This window comes from Neophocaena asiaeorientalis, unplaced genomic scaffold (genome assembly GCF_003031525.2).
Source record: "Neophocaena asiaeorientalis asiaeorientalis breed wild unplaced genomic scaffold, Neophocaena_asiaeorientalis_V1.1 scaffold36, whole genome shotgun sequence".
NCBI lineage: Eukaryota > Metazoa > Chordata > Mammalia > Artiodactyla > Phocoenidae > Neophocaena > Neophocaena asiaeorientalis.
This window is the reverse complement of record NW_020174149.1, coordinates 121,648-141,270: the sequence shown is the minus strand read 5'-3', so window position 1 is coordinate 141,270 and position 19,623 is coordinate 121,648. Positions and strand designations below refer to the sequence as shown.

The 19,623-nt window shown below is 38.5% G+C and overlaps 1 protein-coding gene across 1 annotated transcript; it reads left to right on the top strand.

The window, feature by feature from the left end:
• Positions 1–393: 393 nt before the first annotated feature.
• STEAP2 (STEAP2 metalloreductase) lies at positions 394–19,594 on the top strand. Its single transcript, XM_024755080.1, has 6 exons — positions 394–500; positions 9,995–10,119; positions 10,360–10,884; positions 13,341–13,868; positions 16,755–16,919; positions 18,886–19,594. The coding sequence occupies exons 3-6, from the start codon at positions 10,393–10,395 to the stop codon at positions 19,171–19,173; spliced, it is 1,473 nt and encodes a 490-aa protein (XP_024610848.1). The 5' UTR covers positions 394–500; positions 9,995–10,119; positions 10,360–10,392; the 3' UTR covers positions 19,174–19,594.
• The last annotated feature ends 29 nt before the right edge of the window (positions 19,595–19,623 follow it).

Here is a 19,623-nt window from a genome sequence, read left to right as displayed (position 1 = left end):
GGTGGAGGCGGGGAGCGCGAAGCTGGAGCTGTGCCGCCCAGACTCCCCGCCCCTCTGCTGGCCCTCTCGGCGCTCCGCGCTGCAGCGCTCTCCCCACGCCTGCCCCGCCCCCGCTCCGAGCTCTCCGACTCCTCCCCGGCTCCTCGGCACTCCCACCTCGCCCGCTAGGCCCTCCACTCGGCGTCCCGGGGCCAGCTCCGCGCTCTGCGCCCTCACTGAGCGCAGCCCCTAGCGGCGCGTCCTGCGAGGCCGGGCTCCGCGCACCGCCCTTCCTCCCGCCCTCTCTCCTCCTCCTCCCCTCCCCGGTCCTGCGCGATCCAGCTTGGGGAGGCGGGGAAGCTGCCCGAGCGTGACCGCCGCGGCAGCCAGTGTGCAGCCGCGGGCCGGAGGCGCGGTTCCTAGGCCTTAGAGCGCGGCGAGGCCCCTGGAGAGTCGGCGCTGCTCGCGGAGAGCTGCGAGGCCCGCCCCTACGCGGCGCGGAGGGCGCGGAGTGCGCGGAGGTGAGCTGGCTGGGGAGAGCTCTAGACGCGGTGGCGAGGGCGGAGTTGGGGGGCCAGATGCGGTCGGCGCCAAGCACTGCATCCCTCCTCCCCTGGATTCCGCGCCGTCTGCGGCGTCCGCCTGAGCTGCTGGGGTCCTGGATCGCCTGGTACCTAGAGGCGGGGAGTGGGAAGGGTGTCTGTTCCACGGATCCCGCCCCCTACTTCCCCGAGCTCCCAGAAAGTCCTGAGGTTGGTTGGGCCCAGGAGAAAGGAGGCCAGGAGAGACATTGTCCCAGGTTGGATGTGCCCCAAAGGGAGAGGACGGGCAGGTTACCTTAGCCTCCCTGATAGTCTCCTTACCACTTTGGGTTCATGCGGGGCATTTCATTGAAGATCGGGCAGCGCTGCTTTTCAAAATCTAAGTATTTCTAGTAGTCATTTTGTTTATTACCCAGTGATGTGACCGTGGTGTGTTTAGGCCATTATGTGTTAGAAAGTAATTGGCCTCTTCTTTGAGTGTCCTAAATTATCAGAACCCCGTATTCAGCCACAGCCAAAACTTGTTCAAAATTATGCCCCCAAAATCTTGCTCTTAAAATAGAGCAGGGAGATAAAGAGAATTTTTGTCGAGAGATTTCCATTTATTATCTTCCCCACCCCTTGGAGAAGGATTGATGTCAGTTTTTACTCCTCAGGCCGTACATTTTTTAGATGGAAAAACTTATTCCAAGCCATGGTTAATTATCACTCATTGCTGTGGGTGAAAGTGCAAGTAGAATTCGAACTCCTGCCCCACCGCCACCCTCTTGACTTTGATTGGATTCTAGTCCTGTTAACAGCCCTGATGCTGGGAACCTTTTTAGTTCTCTCCAAACCAGTACCCCATCACACCCCATACACTTTTTTCACCTTTATTATTTCCTCGTCGTGTTGTTCTCCATTTATTTTTTTCTTTCTTTATTTTAAGGCTGTGTGTTTTTTTTTTTTAACTCTACAGCTCTCTCTTGTTTCAAAGCTTAAAAGCTGTCTACAGAAGAAAAACACCCGTCCTAGAGATTTTGCAGCATATTTAGAAACATAACTGGAATGGCTGCAGTTTCTTTCTCTTAGCTTGTCAGTCATTGGGGGGGTGGAGGGGTAAGGGAATGAGACAGTATTAATAATGATGAATTGAGCTAATTGTGCAGAAAGGAAATGAAAAACTGTATCCAGGTCACTTTTTATTGTACTAGTGACATGGAAAATAGACTTGAAGTGAATGAGCGTAATTATATTTTAATACTGCAGTTTCAATAAAGGGCATTCAGGGCATCAGGAGATGCATTTATTCTGTCTGTGCTCAGCCAGTAACCATGACATTGACTTAACCATGACATTGACATATCACCCGCTTTCGGCCCACAAGCCTTCATCAGCAAAATGAGGGATCTTATCTAGAGACCTATTACAGCTCTTCTGGTCCTGACATTTTTGGATGCATTTGACAACAAAGAATATTTATTGCATTCTTATGTATATACTATGTGCCAGGCACTGTGGAGGCAACGATGGACAAGACAAACATGGTTCTGCCCTCAAGGAGCTTATTTTCTGGTGGGGGAAATAGTAATGAGTAAAGAACAGTTACATAAGAAAGGAAACCTAACAGGGGCTCAAAACAGAACAAAACTGGAATGAATCATTGTATTGAAGAGACATGATAGGATGTGCAGTGTTCACAGGATAGGAAAGTGATTGGTCTTTTCTACTTCAAGAAAAGGATGCTGTGGCTGGACCATAGGGAATAACAGTCATACAGGATGACATTGAAGAGTTGTGCTGGGGGACTTTCCTGGCGGTCCAGTGGTTAAGACTCCGTGCTCCCAATGCACGGGGCCCGGCTTCGATCCCTGGTCAGGGAACTAGATCCCGCATGCATGCCACAACTAAAGAGTCCGCAAGCCGCAACTAAAAAGATCCCATTTGCTGCAACGAAGATCTCCTGTGCCCCAACTAAGACCTGGTGCAGCCTAAATAAATAAATAATAAATAAAATATTTTTTAAAAGGAGTTGTGCTAAGACTAGCTAGTTCATTCAGAGTCTTCAGGTCAGGTTCATTTAGGTCAAGAAGGTGACTGCAGTTCAAAATGCAACAGGGAGCCACTGATTTTTAAGGAGGTGAAAGACATCATATATAAAAGCTAGCAATTACCATTATCTAGCTATAATTCTTGGAAACAAAAGAATTTTAGTGTTGGGAAGGAATGCAGAGTCAAGTACAACTTCTTTGTTTTCCATTTAACAAAGGAAACTAAGACTCAGAAAACAAGGTGATTTCAGAAGCCTGGGCCTATTCTTTCTCCTCGACACCACATAAACAAAACTTTCTATAAATGTCATAGTCTTTTCAATTATCTAGTCTGTATTACCTGTGAATAAGATCAAAACAAAAGGTACAGAAACTCTAGCGCCTTGCTAGTCCAAATGTGGCCCATGAACTAGGACCATGGGTATCACCTGGGGGCTTGGGAAAACTGCACACTCTCAAGCCCCCCCCCAGACCTAGAGAATTAGAATGTGCATTGTAGCAAGATCCCTAGATGATCATACCCACATTAAAGCTTGATAGTCGGTCCACCTGGAAATTCTCGTCTGCTCAGGTCAGCAGAACCTCTGATGCCTGGAGAACTGAGGAGAGGAGCCCCTCGTCAAGTGGAAAGAAGAGACACCCTCACTGGAACATTCTGAATTTTGAATGTTATGAGCTAACAGGAACAAAGTATGCTGTGTGGTGGGATGACACATTTTAAGGAATTGCACTGCCCTTTCCAAAAAATGAAGAGAGGAAATTGCAAAATAGTGAGTGGACCTTCTGAGATAGCTCGGAGCCTGCGTGAGAAAGGGGAAAGGGCTGCATGCATATTCTATAGCTTCCAGCATTCAAGGGCAGCTGTTAGTCTCTTGCTAGGGTTATTTTCCATTATTACAAACAACAGTGTGAAAAGGAGTGTAACTGAGGATCAAAAAGCCACATCTGTTATCTCCAAATACCAAAATAAGTATGAGGTTGAATCCTAACGCTTTTAGTAGAGTTGTTTTTGATCTTGGCTGCATATTAAAACACCTGAGGATCTCTTAAAAAATCCTGATACCCAGGCTGAACTCCAGACCAATTAAATAAAAATCTGGGTGGAGGGGCGGTGGTGACTAGGTATCAGTATGTGGTAAAGCTCCTCAGGTCACTCCAGGGTGCAGCTGGAGCTGAGAACCGCTGCTTTAGAAGGTCATTCTCTGTTGTGGGAAGAGGCGGCTCTGAGACTGAGGCTCTGCCTCTCCACTTAACCCAAGCAGTGAGTGGGACCTTCTGGTACTCCCATAGCATCCAGCACAGTCAGCAAAATTGAAGTCACAATCTGCTGTGTGTATAAAAGCCAGTGAGGCTTTCAGGACATTGTGGGAAGTAGGATTTTTTTTTAAAGAGGCGTATACTCTCGGCAGGTTTTATTAAAATTTGAGTAATAACAGTTACTGCTAGTGGGAATATTCTAAAATTGGATTGTGGAGATGGTTACATAACTGTAAATACTGAAAATCATTAATTTATACATTTTAAATGGGTAAATTTCATGATATGTATATTTCACCTCAATAAAACTTATTTTTTAGTTGTTATATATGCTTCAATATTCATAATTTAATCATGTTGCTTGGATGGCCAGGAAGCCACTGCCTGTTTTGTATCATTGGAGTGTTAACATCTAGCTGCATGCCTGGTGGATAGGGCTCAGTAAGACATTGGATGGGGGAATGGTTGGGGATGGATGGATGAGTATCATTATGACCTTTGGTTGTGGACTGATTTCTAAATTGATGTCAATCATCAGAGACCCCTAAAGTTCATAGCACCCAGTGGGCATTGGTGCCATTGGTAAACTGTTTATGGTATGGTATTGAAATTAGGGAAAGGGGTTTGTGTAGAGGCTAGAATAGCAGGCCCATCATAGAAGATTATTTGTTTATGAATAAGTTACTGCAATGTAGAAAAACTTGTATTTGCTAGTCAATAAATATAGGTGTCCTTATCTCAGAGTACCATCTGCAACAAGGTTATAAGATGGGGAAATTATTTCAGCCATTATGAGACCTGCTACTCCCAGCTTCATTTTAGACATACCCCCTGGTCATGTTAAATTGCAGTGCTATGAAAGCCCAGGCATGCACAGGAGACATGGCTGTGCTTGATGTAGCAGGCTATATATACTATGAAGTGGATGGAAGGACGTGTATAGCTTCTTCTCTGGCCTAAACACAGAAGAAAAGTGGGTTGGTGGGGAGGTCTTGGGATGTTGTTGCTTTAATTTATTGAAGAAGATACTAAAATTTTTTATTAACTGAAGTCCTTGAGTAATACATTTTAAAAATTGAATTTCTAGACTAACCTAAATTTAACCAGAACGCTTTTTTGTTGAAAATCTTCCTACCGTGAACTAGACTGCTTTCTTACCCTAGCAATTGCAACATGATAAACATATAAAGTTTTGTTTTGATGACTTCGGACCTAGAAACATCATAAAATCATACCCATATAAGCGTATATATTGAATACATACTAAGCCTAGGAAATATCTTGGAAGTTACTTGTAATTTTGAATATCTCATTAAAATTCTGGTTATTTGAAAAGTCTGGAAGGCTTGGAGTTAGTCAAACTTTTGCTTTAATGCTATTTTCTGAAAATCTTTTGGTTCTATAAAACATTAACACAAAAAGACACTCAGATCCAAGTATGAAATATTAATGAATCATTTGTGATTACCATAGTTTATAAACAGAATTTCAAAGAATAGATCTGCATAGTTTTAATAAAATTACTATTTTGTAATTTTTGGAAAATGATTTTTAAATGAGGATGCATACAGATTACGCAAAAGTTTCAGCTGAGGGAAAGAATTTAATAGTCTGACTTAAGTGGATTTTAATATTCAAATAGCGAATAGTGATTGGACTGCATTATATTAGGACAGTTATTCTCAAACTTTAATGTGCATCAGAATCACCTGGGGGCTTTTTATGATGCAGATTGCTGGGCTTCACTCCCAGGGTTTCTGATTTAGGAGGTCTCCGGCAGGTCCTAAGAATTTACATTTCTAACAAGTTCCCAGGTGATTCTGATGCCGCTGGTTCAGGGACCATGCGTTAAGAAATTCTAATTTTTCAAGCAGAATTGCAGCTTTGCTTCTGGCATTGTCTAAAGGACTTAAGAATTTCTTCCAAAAAACAAAAACCTAAAAAAAAAACCCCACCTCTTCCCTCAAAGAAATACTTTATTGTTATAAACAGATGGGTTTTATATGTTTATTTAAATGCTGAGAATGTAGGGAATATCTTTTTGCAACCCAAAGATCATGATGGTAAGAATCACAATTTAGTCACAGAAAATTAGATTGGGATATTTGATATTTCATGTGAGGATTAAGCAGACATCTCTAGCATCAGGGAGTTTGTTCCAAGGTGCTTTTCTCCCCTCCCCAGAAATGTTTTCTCTCCAACAGGTTTAAGGTGTACTTTATATAAAGAGTTTCCTAATGTCAGACCAGTAAAATAAAAAGGAGAGGGAGAGGATCTATATAGGACTGCCAACTCAAACAGCTGTTATCACTATCCTTTTATGAAAAAAGGACATTTTGACCAGTAGTTAAGAGATACTCTCAGAGTAAAGGACAATTTGTTAAATTGAATAATTTTATGAAAAACTCCCTATTGTATCCATATACTTTTTAATTGCTGTCGACCAGTGGTAGCTTCATATTTGGGAACCAGTGCCCTAGCACTTTTAAAGTAAGGTCACAGAAAGCCAAATTTAATTTTGGATCCTTATGGTTTTAAGCTAGAATGAGCCTGTAGTGTACTGTCATGAACCTGGTTTGAAGACATTCTGTGTAATTTAGGGATTATTTCCCAAGTACAATTCATAAATATATAGAATGACTTGAGGTAAGGGAACACCATGTGATATTTTTCTCTCCCTGATTTTCTAGAATAACTATGCTCTGGTCATACAGTCTAGTTCTTAATTATATGCTGATATGAGGATTTTTTTTCTGCTTTTTATTCCAAGTACATACTGTCTCTTCCTAACTGGAATGTAAACTCCTTAAGTGTACGCACCATGCGTCTCTTCTTTATCTCTTATGTGCAAAGCACACGGTGGCCTGGATAAATTCACGCTGGATCACAGCAGAGTAGATCTGCCTTTAGATTATAGTTACATCACTCCTTGTCAGTGGAAATGTACAATGTAAGATGCTTATTACTCTTATTTTGTAAATAGGTAAACCTTTTTCAGCTATTGACATAATTCACTTCTTATAACCCCATTTTTTATGGATATCATGATTGTAAACTTCAACTCAGCTGTTAATCAAGTGATCCAAAATGATGGCTTAGCAAATTGTAAAGTGATTGATGAGGTTTTGCTCCAGTGTCTCAGCCCACATAGTTTGTGGAGATGCATTGCTTTTAAGTCTGTGTACAGATGGGTTCCACAGGATACGGACATACTTCTCGGCTCTTTTTCCTTTCCCTCTTGAAGCAGTACACACCTTCACAGTGTTTGCAGAGCCCCCAAAAGAAAATGAGTTGCTATCTGGGGGTTCTCCAAGAGATACCCATCAACCAATCATGTTTTGTTTTGTAGTATTAATAAATTTAGGTCTTTGGTTGGTTTTGATCTAATAATTGGATTTATTGTTGATTGACTGATTTGATTGATTGATTGGTAGCTAGAATTCCTAACCTTATAACTTTGGATTTACCTAAAACTATCCTAAGCTTGAACTATTTAGAGTTAGTATTTCTTTTGGAGAATAAAGTTAATGGGTTACATTTGGTGATCTAGACAGTTTTAAGATTCCCCATACAATGTTTGCACTGCAATATTAGAATGAGCAGAGGTCAAAAGACTCGTATTTGAAGACTTGTGTTAACTACCAACTGTACTGTCTTTGATAAATTGCTAAGGTTCTCTAAGCCTCTGTTTCCTCATCTTTAAGATGGGTATAATATGTACTTCACAGCCATCTGAGAATTAAATAAGGTAATATATGTGAAAAGATTGTGAACTATGAAATAGCACACAAGCACATGGTATTATTATATGCTTTCAGCAATACACAAATAATCCACCTCTCCGATCGTTAAAGGTTGGTTTTTGTTTTTTCCTCTCATGAATGCTTTTACATTCCTTAACACTTTGATGGAAAGAGTCTGATTTTTTAGGCCAACTTCTATTTGTAGGCACTGTCATACTATTAAAGGGTTCAGTTAGAACTTGCCATTAGAAATACAATGTGAATAAGGCCCAGACATGTTAGGACAGAGTCACTTATTAATATGTATAAAATACAGGGTATAATGAGGTACCCAGAGATGACATTATTAGGCCCTAATGTATTTTAACCTATTCACATTCTGATGTGCAGAAGGGGTTTGAACTTGCTTTGTAAAATAAGCAGATAAGTGATACTGTTTTGTTTTTGTTTTTCATTTGAAAAGGTCTTGATCATCATGATTCTTATATTTAAAGGTTTTGAAATTCTTACGTGTGGGGAGATGCTACAGTCTCTACTCAGAAGAACTTGGGACTGGGATATAGGGAAACTTGGTTTCTGGTGTGTGAGTCTAGTTAACTCTTTTTTTTTTTTTTTTGCGGTATGCAGGCCTCTTACTGTTGTGGCCTCTCCTGTTGCCGAGCACAGGCTCCAGATGCGCAAGGCTCAGCGGCCATGGCTCACGGGCCCAGCCGCTCTGCGGCATGTGGGATCTTCCCGGACCGGGGCCCGAACCCGTGTCCCCTGCATCGGCAGGCGGACTCTCAACCACTGCGCCACCAGGGAAGCCCCTAGTTAACTCTTTTTACCCTTAGATAATGTATACGACTAGGGGTAGGTTGGTCAGTTCACCTTGAATTGTTTAATGAAATGAGCATTGATTTAATTACTTCTGATTCCTTTAACTGCTCCTGATTCTCCAAGTGGCCAACAATATCTCCAAGATGTTGACAGTTTTGTACTAACCTGGTGCCTCTGACCCCCGCCTGCCTTTCAGGGTGTATGGGGTCACTCCAAGGGACAAGAAATAATTATCACCCCTTATGTCTTGAAAAGTATGAAATGAAACATGTAATAGATTAAAAAATAGTGAGTTTTCTCCTTTCCCAAGATCCAAGTTAGACATTAAGATGAGTAGGTAATGCTAAGGAGCAACGACATCACCAGAGAAGGAGAATACACTAATATGAACACAACCATCACTCTTCCACCTTGCCCCGACCCCATATCTTCCTGAAATTCCTTACATGCACCCAGATGACACATACCTTAGCTAGACTGCCTGGGTTCTAATCCTGGTTCCTCTGGTTTCTCTCTTGTGACCTTGTACAAATTATCTTCTGCATGTGTCAGTTTCCTCATCTGCAAAATGGGCATGACAGTATTAGTACCTATCTCATCGGGTAGTTGTGGGGATTCACTCAGTTAATTTGTAAAGCACACAGCTGGCACATAGTGTATGCTATATGAGTATTAGGTAATATTATTATTATCTTTTTAAAGATTAATTTACTGATGTATTTGGAGTCATTGAACATGCTCCAGTTCTAGGGTAAAAAGTTGGATTTTCCTTGCTCCAGTAATTTCAAATTTCATTTAGTAAAAACCCAAAAAAATGTTTTTTAAAACATTCCACCTATTCCTGTAAAATCCATTAAGTTCTCTGAAGTGATCCACATCTGCTGTTAGCATAAAGGAAATGGTGCATTGCGGATAAAATGGAAGAGTATTTTTTATCCAGACCCAGCAGTGACACTGATTCATGGTGATCTGATTGGTGTGCTCGAGCAAGTTACAACAAATATGAGCCTATAAGGTGTTAGTCACTCAGAAAACAGTTTGACAGATTTTTCCAGCAAAAATAACTGCATCATGTTGTATGTAATCAATGGGGGAAAAAAAAAAAACGGGAAGAAAAAGATTTCAAAAGTACTGTGTACTTTAAGACCATCAACACATTATTAACCCCCTTTACACAGGGAAGCTATCTTTCTCTATGATAAGTTAATAGGACATAGGGTGAATGATAGAAGTCTATTGTATTTAATTAATTCTTTTTTGTATTTTGATGCCTACTTTTCTGAAAATATTATTTAAGTGCAAGGTTTCATTCTTTAGTAGCTGATTTAGCTTACTCTCATTTAGTAATAAAGTCCCTCACTAGCTACTGAGGTAGACCCTATCACAAATGACTGTAGACAGTTTGGGGTTATAAATAAGTTCTTGGTTTTTATTATTGTTTTTCTGTTTTCTGTTGTCTCGTGAGCTATGATGAACTGTCATAGTCCTTCTCTACCTTTAGTGGCATTTCTGACTTGCTGCCTCTGGTCTGCTGAGCAACTGGATAATCACACTTGTTAGAACTGTGTTTTTTAAAAAGTTCTCCCTTGCTGAAAACTTCAGTCTCTTTCCTTTTGCACTCTAGAGCCTTGCTGTTCAAAGAGGGGCCCGTAGACCAGCAACATTGGCATCACCTTATTAGAAATGCAGAATCTTGGGCCTCACTCCAGACCTACTGAATCAGAATCTGCATTATAACACGATTCGCAGGTAATTTAAGTGCGTATTAAAATTTGAGAAGCTCCACTTTAGCGCATCAACTTTGTGACAGGTCATTTTTCTATTTCGAGATCCATTTTTAGCTTACAAATTGTGTCTTGCAGTGTTCGAGGTTACATAGCTTGCCAAACTATTTTACCTCTAGAAACAAGGGATGTTGTTATAACATCTAGACGTGTATTCATGTTTGTTAATAGGTAATTGACGAGCATTTTATTTTCTCTCCCCTAGGATATCCCTGGTGATCTTAGAAGAGTCCGTATCATGGAATCGATCTCTATGATGGGAAGCCCCAAGAGCCTTAGCGAAACGTTTTTGCCTAATGGCATAAATGGTATCAAAGATGCAAGGAAGGTCACTGTAGGTGTAATTGGAAGTGGGGATTTTGCTAAATCCCTGACCATTCGACTTATTAGATGTGGCTATCATGTGGTCATAGGAAGCAGAAATCCTAAGTTTGCTTCTGAATTTTTTCCTCATGTAGTAGATGTTACTCACCATGAAGATGCTCTAATAAAAACAAATATAATATTTGTTGCTATACATAGAGAACATTACACCTCCCTGTGGGACCTGAGACATCTGCTTGTGGGTAAAATCCTGATTGATGTGAGCAATAACATGAGGATAAACCAATACCCAGAATCCAATGCAGAATATTTGGCTTCATTATTCCCGGACTCCTTGATTGTGAAAGGATTTAATGTTATCTCAGCTTGGGCACTTCAGTTAGGACCAAAGGATGCCAGCCGACAAGTATGTATTTTTAACTTTTATTCTTAGTTAGATGGTATTTTGTACTGAAATAGTTAAAACAAATATCATGTATTTCAAAACTGAATTTTGACACTCTCCAATGATTATCATTTTGAAAACTGTGTATGAGCTCCTGAAGATTTGTGTCCTGACCTTGTAAGGGCACATTTCTATTCCCAAAATGATGTGAAAAGCTGAGAAAATAACTGGAACATTCCTATCATAATCAGCTAATTCAAGAAAAAGGCAAGGTTGGCAGTTGAATAATGGGCCATCTCCTTGCTTCCTCAAATATTAAAACAATCTCAATCATGTCTTTTTTTTTTTTCCCTCTCTCCCTCCCACCCATCCTTCCATCCTCCCTTCTTCCTTCCTTGAAGCTATTTGGTAAACAGTATCCCATCTCTGAGCGAAATGCTATGTAGTATGATCCTGAAGAAGAATGCTTTAGAAGTACCTTTTATTTTATGTAGATTATTCATAGAATTTTAAATAGTCCAGTTTGTTTTATTTTAAGGGTAGATTTCAATCTGCCTGGGGAAGGTAGAAGCAGATTGGATTTCTCAGGTTCTCCTTTAATCTGTGAGTTCTGTTTAGTTCAGTTTGAGAATAAAGCAGATGGGGAGCTCCATCAATGCTTTTGTGGAATGGGAGCTTTTATAAGTAAACACATAAAATAGTGCACCTTAAAAATCTTTCAAAAGTATGGTTATGCATTATAATGAAGCATGATGATAAAATACTTTTATTTTTGTCCATAAAGACCGTTGATTAGATGTCTTAGAAAATAAATTCAAGTATTACATCACTGTATGCTGCATATCAGAGTCATGATAACCATTCATTTTCAAGTGTTTAATTTGGAAGAATGTATACTTTCTTACTTTCCTAGAGAGTATTTCTGAATCCTTTTTTTCTTTTGCATATCAGCCAAGGTTTGGCAATGGATACAAATCTAGCAAATTAGAGATAAACCTGAATTTAATCCTTTGCCCATATTTGTGATAATTTGAATTATTCAACAAAAGAAATTGTAGAACAAGAGATTAAGTTCAATGTGAGCTACAGAAAGAGTTTCATTTGTATTTTGTAGTCCTTGTGGCTTTATGAATGTTTGATTTATTCTTTTAGGTTTATTATAAAATTTTATAATTTGTAGTTTTTTTTCCCAGTGAAGTAAAAACAGTTTAATCCACCATTGTCACACTTGTAATAAATTTGAGAATGCTTTTCCTTACTTCTTTGGTATATATTTCTCCACCTTCCCTGCTCCATTTTAGAAGTTCATGAACATTTGTATAATAGTATAGACTTTGTCATTTATATGGTTAACGTTAGATAAAATTAAAAATCCTAAGAGCTCTACATTCTCACCATTATGTAACTAGGTTTAGTAGGCAAGCATTTCAGTGTGGTCTGTTTCAGAGCCTTCATATAAACATCCTCAGGGATACATTTAGGAATTTGTTTTCCCTGAACATAGCTCAGAGATTTTATAGCAAAATTTTTCTAACTCTAATCCTGGCTCACTCCAGCCAGGAACTTGTGAACTTGGTGTTCAACAAATATTTGTGAATTCTCAACTACATTACAATATCTAAGAGGTTTTGGTAGTTTGAAAGCCCACCCTCACCCGCACTGATCACAATCCCATCTTAGAGTTCCTATAGAGGTAACAGCTCTTAGAAAATGGCAGTTACTTTACTGTTTAAGTTAACTAAGCCTATTAATGCTATTTTTTCCCCACTTTAAATTATCCTCATTTAAAGATGAAAGAATTTCATAATTCTGACCAATGAAATAATATACCTGAGATTATCCATGGTTTTGGTGAATTGGTTTCTAAGCCAAAAGTTAAATTTTATAAATAGTGTAGCATCATGATATCATTTAGAGGTTTTAATTACAAATTCAACCATTCAGAATCCATGCTTATCTTTTCCCTTGCTGAATAGCCATAAAGGGCAATGCTTGAAATCACTCTACTCGGCAGAATCACTACAGTCCTAGAACTAAGTACTGTCCACCAAAGCCTGGAAAGCCAGCCCCACCGGGTTCCCTGCAGGAGTGAGAGAGCTGGACGGGGGAGGGGCATGGCCTGCATCTCAAACTCCACCTAGACTGTTGGAGGGAAGACCTTACCTTGTCTGCTCAGAACCTGGTGATCCAGAAACCTTTCTCTCTTCCCGCCTCCCTTCCCCTGAGGACTTCTATTCCCAGGTTCAAGCTAGATTTTTCTGCATTTTCTTTTCATGTCATTGATGGTAGCAAGGACTTTGTTGTTTTTATAATACTATTTTAACCTATAAATAGATTAATAAATGCTTTATCTCCTTAATTTTTTTGCATCATGCAGGGTCATCATAAGTGATGCTCTGTGGATTAAATGGAACGTGTGATTGTTACCATTTTTATAAGCAATAATAGTAATGATGAGTCTTCTGTTTTTTCCATAGGTTTATATATGCAGCAACAATATTCAAGCTCGACAACAGGTTATTGAACTTGCCCGTCAGTTGAATTTCATTCCCGTTGACTTGGGATCATTATCTTCAGCCAGGGAGATTGAAAATTTACCCCTGCGACTATTTACTCTCTGGAGAGGGCCAGTGGTGGTAGCCATAAGCCTGGCCACGTTTTTCTTTCTCTATTCTTTTGTCAGAGATGTGATTTATCCATATATTAGAAACCAGCAGAGTGACTTTTACAAGATTCCTATTGAAATTGTGAATAAAACCTTGCCCATAGTTGCCATTACTTTGCTGTCCCTGGTGTACCTGGCAGGTCTCCTGGCAGCTGCTCATCAGCTTTATTATGGCACCAAGTATAGGAGATTTCCACCTTGGTTGGAGACCTGGTTACAGTGTAGAAAACAGCTAGGATTACTAAGCTTTTTCTTCGCTTCAGTCCATGTTGCCTACAGCCTCTGCTTACCAATGAGAAGGTCAGAAAGATACTTGTTTCTCAACATGGCTTATCAGCAGGTATGGGACGTGTTTGATATTTATCTGATGCTAGTAAAATACGTGATTATTAGAATTTGTAAAACGTGAGGTTTAAAACAGTGTAAAATAAAACTTTACATATCTTGTAATAGAAATTTTGGTATATTTAGGGAAGAGAAAGAATTGTTCTTTAAACAATGTTCTGCACAAGAATTATGCGGCTAATTCAGAATCATTTAGAATAAAAGCTGCTACTATCCCTTTCTTTGCAGAAAGGGCTGGGTTTTGTTTTCTTTTTTTAATGTTACAATTGCAGTGATTACTTTCAGCATCAGTTAATTATTTTATAATTGTCTATGTTCCATGAAATAATAAGGCAGTTCTCAGTAAACATACACAATAAAATTAGAACTAGTGAAAATATAAAACAGAATAGGAAGTCAAGATCAGGAGACACACAAGGTTTTTGTTATCATAAAGCAGGAAAGATACTGCTTCCTCAGGTGAACCTTTTCTAGCACTTAGCTCTTCAAGAAAATCTCTGGGAGAGCTTCATAGAAGGGGCTTGATGATGGAATAGACTATGATTTTCCTCAATAATTTCCATTCAGCAAATGTAAGGGGTTTCACTGAAGCTCTTTGATGTAGCACTTCTCAGTGAAAGCAGAGGACCGTGTGTGTACTAAACAAATGTGTAAGAGCTTTTGCATTTTATAAGAAACCAAGGCATCATGGTCCAAGTATGTAGCATCCAGTACTTACACTTGTTTCAACAATAAAACCTAAAATAGTTTGAAAAAATTACTAGATTGATGTTCTTTAAGCCATTCTCTCTAAAAATAACCACTTAAATGAATACTAAGGCTTTGATATCTACTCCACCCGCTTCCTCACCTCTTTCAAGTCTTCAGTTTGTTGACACAAATAATCAATAAACAATCAATAATAAGAATAGAAGAGAGTTTTATTTGTGCCAAACTGAAGACAACCTCTCAGTAGCTCTGAGGGGACTATTCTGAAGAGGCAGGGAAGGAGCCAGTGTGTATATGAATTTTTTGGTTAGGAAATAAGTGTAGTCGAACATACATCTTTGATAAAGAATTACTGCTAATCACAAAGAACAGATATCTCAAGTTAATGATTTTAGTGCTTTTCTATATATGGGAAGATGCAAGAATCTGGGGTCATTGAAATTCTTCCTAAGATATGCATCTTAATGACCTAGGGGCCAATATTTCAAAGCACAGAAAGCCTCATCCTGTTTTTTTTCCTCCTGAATTCCCCTCAGGGCCCGCTGTCAACTGACAGTGGGTTGTGACTGAACCCTTTGTATAACTTGATGATGGGCAACATTCTTCTCTTTAATGGTAAAGCTGATATACAATGTATGTTTGACAGGCCATAAGACAGGCTGTTCTAATTAGCATAAAGTTCAAGCCAAATCGTGTATAAGCCAGAATGACTTCCCTATACCTCAATATGTGAAAATTTCTTCCATCAAGTTCTTACCTCCTCAGCGAGGCCTTCGTTTGGACACCAATTTACATTCTGCCACCTGCTTCTGACTCAACCCTGGTACTCTCAGCCCCTCTTACTCTACCTGCTCTTCTTTCTCTTTGTTCAATAGTATTTACCACCTTCTAAGATACTTTGTGTTCTTTGTTTATTTACTGTTCTCTGCCTTCTCTCATCATAATGTAAGTTCACAAGAGGAGGGATCTTTGTTTCGTTCACTGATATATGCCTAATGCCTGGAACTGTGCCTGACACATTGTAGACACTCAAAAAACATACTCATGGAACAAAGGGATGAATTGGGAGGGCTTGTAGATAGATTCAGGTTGTAATCTCCAGGTATACTGGAGTATGCTGTTATTCTGTATTGTTGTATAGACACCAAATGAGATAATAAGAGCCTTTATCCACAGAGAAGCTCTGTGGCTCTTTTCAGGATGTTGGTATGATTGCTTCAGGGAACTAATGGCTAAGAAATAGCTTTTCTCTCTCTCTTTTTTTTTTTTTTCATTTCAACTATGTTTGGTTACCTGGAATTGGACAAAAAGTTAAGCTGGTGTTAAGTTAGAATGTTTTCCATGAATAGATTACTTAAACCGAAGCTTTAACCCAAGGAATCCAAGCCTTGATTTATACTCTAATTATATTGTTTGCATGTAAATAGACAATTCTAAAAGTAGCCCCTGTGCAGAATACAACATATTCAGAATTAAACTCTGGCTTGATTATATGTGCATTATCAATGTAAGGGAAAGTACTGAATGAGGCAACTGGACAGTTGGAAAGTATATTAATGAGGCCATTCAAGTGGGTAAGTATTTGCACTCCTTAGGGCTTTATCCTGAGGGAAATCTCAGCTTCCTGGGGAAAAGAAGGTAAGAAGAGGTAAATCAACATATAAATAATCTTCAAGTAAGAAAGGAAGGCACAGACATAGTTTAGAAATTCCCTGCCTGGATTCTAAATTGAACTAAGGCCAGAGTGTACCCAAAATATTCAACCAAGTTTAAACTAACTTATAAAAGCGCCAGAAAACAGTCTAACTGCCAGTACTTCTTTTGTGTCCCTCTGGAACCAACCACTCAGTATTTCATGGTCTTGGGACTCCAGAGTCCCTGTCACCATGATGTATTACAAATGTGGTGACACATTTACCCACGTTTCTCACATGTGGGTGAGGAAGGAGAGAATCTTAGCCCTCTTTTTGTTTAACTCTCCCTTCTCTTTCCCGCACACCTGGAACAATACCATCCAGTAATAGGTTCTCCATAACAGTTTGTTAAATTGAATTAGTGCAACTCAAATGTTCTATGTCAATATATGACATATTGTTAGGCCAAGAGTGAACTCTGTGCTGAATCAGTTAATATTCTACCAAACAAAGGAAATTCATGTTTGCTTTCTTGTTAGGTTCATGCAAATATTGAAAACTCTTGGAACGAGGAAGAAGTTTGGAGAGTTGAAATGTATATTTCCTTTGGTATAATGAGCCTTGGCTTACTTTCCCTCCTGGCGGTCACCTCCATCCCTTCAGTGAGCAATGCTTTAAACTGGAGGGAATTCAGTTTCATTCAGGTATGTGGGGTTTGTTTGGTGAGGGACTGAGTGGCATAGATTTTTAATTCCAGTTAAGTACAGTTGGATTTTAAATATGCTGCTAATAAAAGAGTGCCCCTGGGACTGCTGTTCATGCATCTAGCTCGTGGAATGTGTGTCTCTAGAGGCCAGCTTAGGACCATTCTGGTTTAGTAAGTGAAAGACCAGTACAGGACTTTACTAGAAAGCTTTGATAGTACTGCCTACTATGTTACAGATAAAGGTTATTTGAAAAAGAAAAAAAAAAAAAAGTGGGGGATGAATGAGCTTAGATCAAGTTTAATACCAAAGTCAATTTATTATTGGGTAAATGAATGAAGACTTACTTTATATTTTGAGTCATCTTAATCTGTCTAGAAAAGTCTCATTCATTGTAATTCAAGTGGAGAGAAGCTCAGTTTGAATATTTTAAAGGAAATGTGTATACACATACAAACACAAGTGGTAGTTAATGGATTATGGCAAGCAACCAGCCTTATCATTCTTGTTAGTATATGTATTTGGTACATCAGTTGTATACATATGTATATGAGTGTCTACAAAGGGGTTTCAAGATAACATTGTGTTCTTTGACAAGTTAAACATTCACTTTCTCCAGTAATAGCTATTTAATACATTTGCATACTTTAAAAATATATAACTCAAACTGAGACCCTACCTAAATTACCATAAAATCAGTATTAGTTGTATCCAAATGGTTTATAGCACAATATGTGGATGGGTGTCATTTGGTGGTACACTAAATTTTGTTTGTTTTTAGTTTTGTTTTTTGCCTCTTCACTTGAGTTTTTTTTTAAGTGATCTAAAAATCTCATTCAAATTAAGGGCATATCCCTCGTCTAAATTCATTTTTCCTTTTTGAGGGAAATAAAATGTGAATATTTTCCCAACTGCTAGTTTAATCACACCTGAAAAGAAATAGAAGGCCCACTGATAAAAGGTGCTAGACGGGTGCAAAGTATTATAAATTTAGATGAGTAATTGCAAACAGAACAGTTTTCTGCGAGAGAGTTGATCCTTCCCCAGGGAAGTTAGAAGTTACATTATTATGCCGATGTAGTACTACATTTTATGTAACATAGACCATTTCTTAAATAAGCAATTAAACATAACGTAGGGAACCCAAAATGCTGAACTTTTTGATTTTAACCTGTGAACTGTTTAACAAAGTGCTCTTAATAATCTTATATAATATGGTTGATAAAGCCATTTGAAATGCTTTTTATGTTACATATTAATACTGTAAGATTTTTCATATTTATCTTCAACTAGTATGTATGTGTGTGTATACTTATGAGAATGCTCTTCAGCATTTAATTTTATTATATACGTGTGTATATATGTATGTATACATGTATTATATACACACATACACACATTTAAAAAAAATACACAACTGGTAGAAATGTGGATAACTTTTATAAAGGAGTTTTCCAGTTTTTATCAGTATCCTTAAGGAAAACCCAGATGTTTTGACCAGTAATCCCACTATTAGAAATCAATTCTAAGGAAATAAACCAAAATATAGAAAAGGGCTTAAAGTGATATTATAGTTGAGGAAAGTAGGAAACAGAGTAAATGATCAACAAAAAGGAATGGTTAGGTAAATTATAGCACATCCATTCAATAGAATATCATGCAGCATTAAAGTCATGTTTTCATATTTAATGACATGAGGCAAAGGTTCTGGATGTGATAAATAATCAGAATATTAGGCTATATGCAATACAGCCTTATTTGTGTAAAAAAAAGTGCATATAAATATATAAGAAATATATGAAAATACTAAAATTGTTTAATGCAGTAGAGAACAAAGAATAACTCAGTAATTTAAGATAAAATAGTGTTATCAAAATATAAACTTGGTATATCTGGATGGGTTAATTTATGAGTTTGAATAATTTGCTTCTTATTCTGTTTCTTTTTCTTCCTCCCCTATCTCAAGTCTACACTTGGCTATGTTGCTCTGCTCATAAGTACTTTCCATGTTTTAATTTATGGATGGAAACGAGCTTTTGAAGAAGAGTACTACAGATTTTATACACCACCAAACTTTGTTCTTGCTCTTGTTTTGCCCTCAATTGTAATTCTGGGTAAGATCATTTTACTCCTTCCATGTATAAGCCAAAAGCTAAAGAGAATTAAAAAAGGCTGGGAAAAGAGCCAATTTCTAGAAGAAGGTATTGGAGGAGCAGTTCCTCATCTCTCACCAGAGAGGGTTACAGTAATGTGATGATAAATGGTGCTCCCTGATGCCATATAAAGTTCTCCTCATGCCATTATTTTTATGACTTCCTTTATCTTCAGTTGCAAGTGCACTGTCAAACTGCTATGGGCTGATACCTCTTCAGTGAAATCTCAGCTGAATTAGTGGTAGAATTTTCTTCAAATTTATTTTCACTAATGTCACATTTTGCCAATATGAGGTTTTATTGTCAACTTATTGTTGAAATGTAGGTATGTTTTGTTTTGTTTTGTACAATCGTAAGGCTATTGTTATTTTAACAAACTTTATTCCATAATCAGGCAGAAATATTTGTAGTTAATAATATAGATACAACATAATGTTAAAAAACTTTGCACACCAGCAGAACTTTAAGGGTTTTTTTGTTTTTTTTTTTTGTGGTACGCGGGCCTCTCACTGTTGTGGCCTCTCCTGTTATGGAGCACAGGCTCCGGACGC

What these genes read in the sequence shown, in the direction of transcription:
- STEAP2 (XM_024755080.1), top strand. Translation starts at nt 10,393, where the DNA reads ATGGAATCGATCTCTATGATGGGAAGCCCCAAGAGCCTTAGCGAAACG. An exon ending in TCAACATGGCTTATCAGCAG is followed by an intron (nt 13,869 to 16,754) that starts GTATGGGACGTG and finishes CTTTCTTGTTAG; the next exon opens with GTTCATGCAAATATTGAAAA. An exon ending in GGGAATTCAGTTTCATTCAG is followed by an intron (nt 16,920 to 18,885) that starts GTATGTGGGGTT and finishes CCCTATCTCAAG; the next exon opens with TCTACACTTGGCTATGTTGC.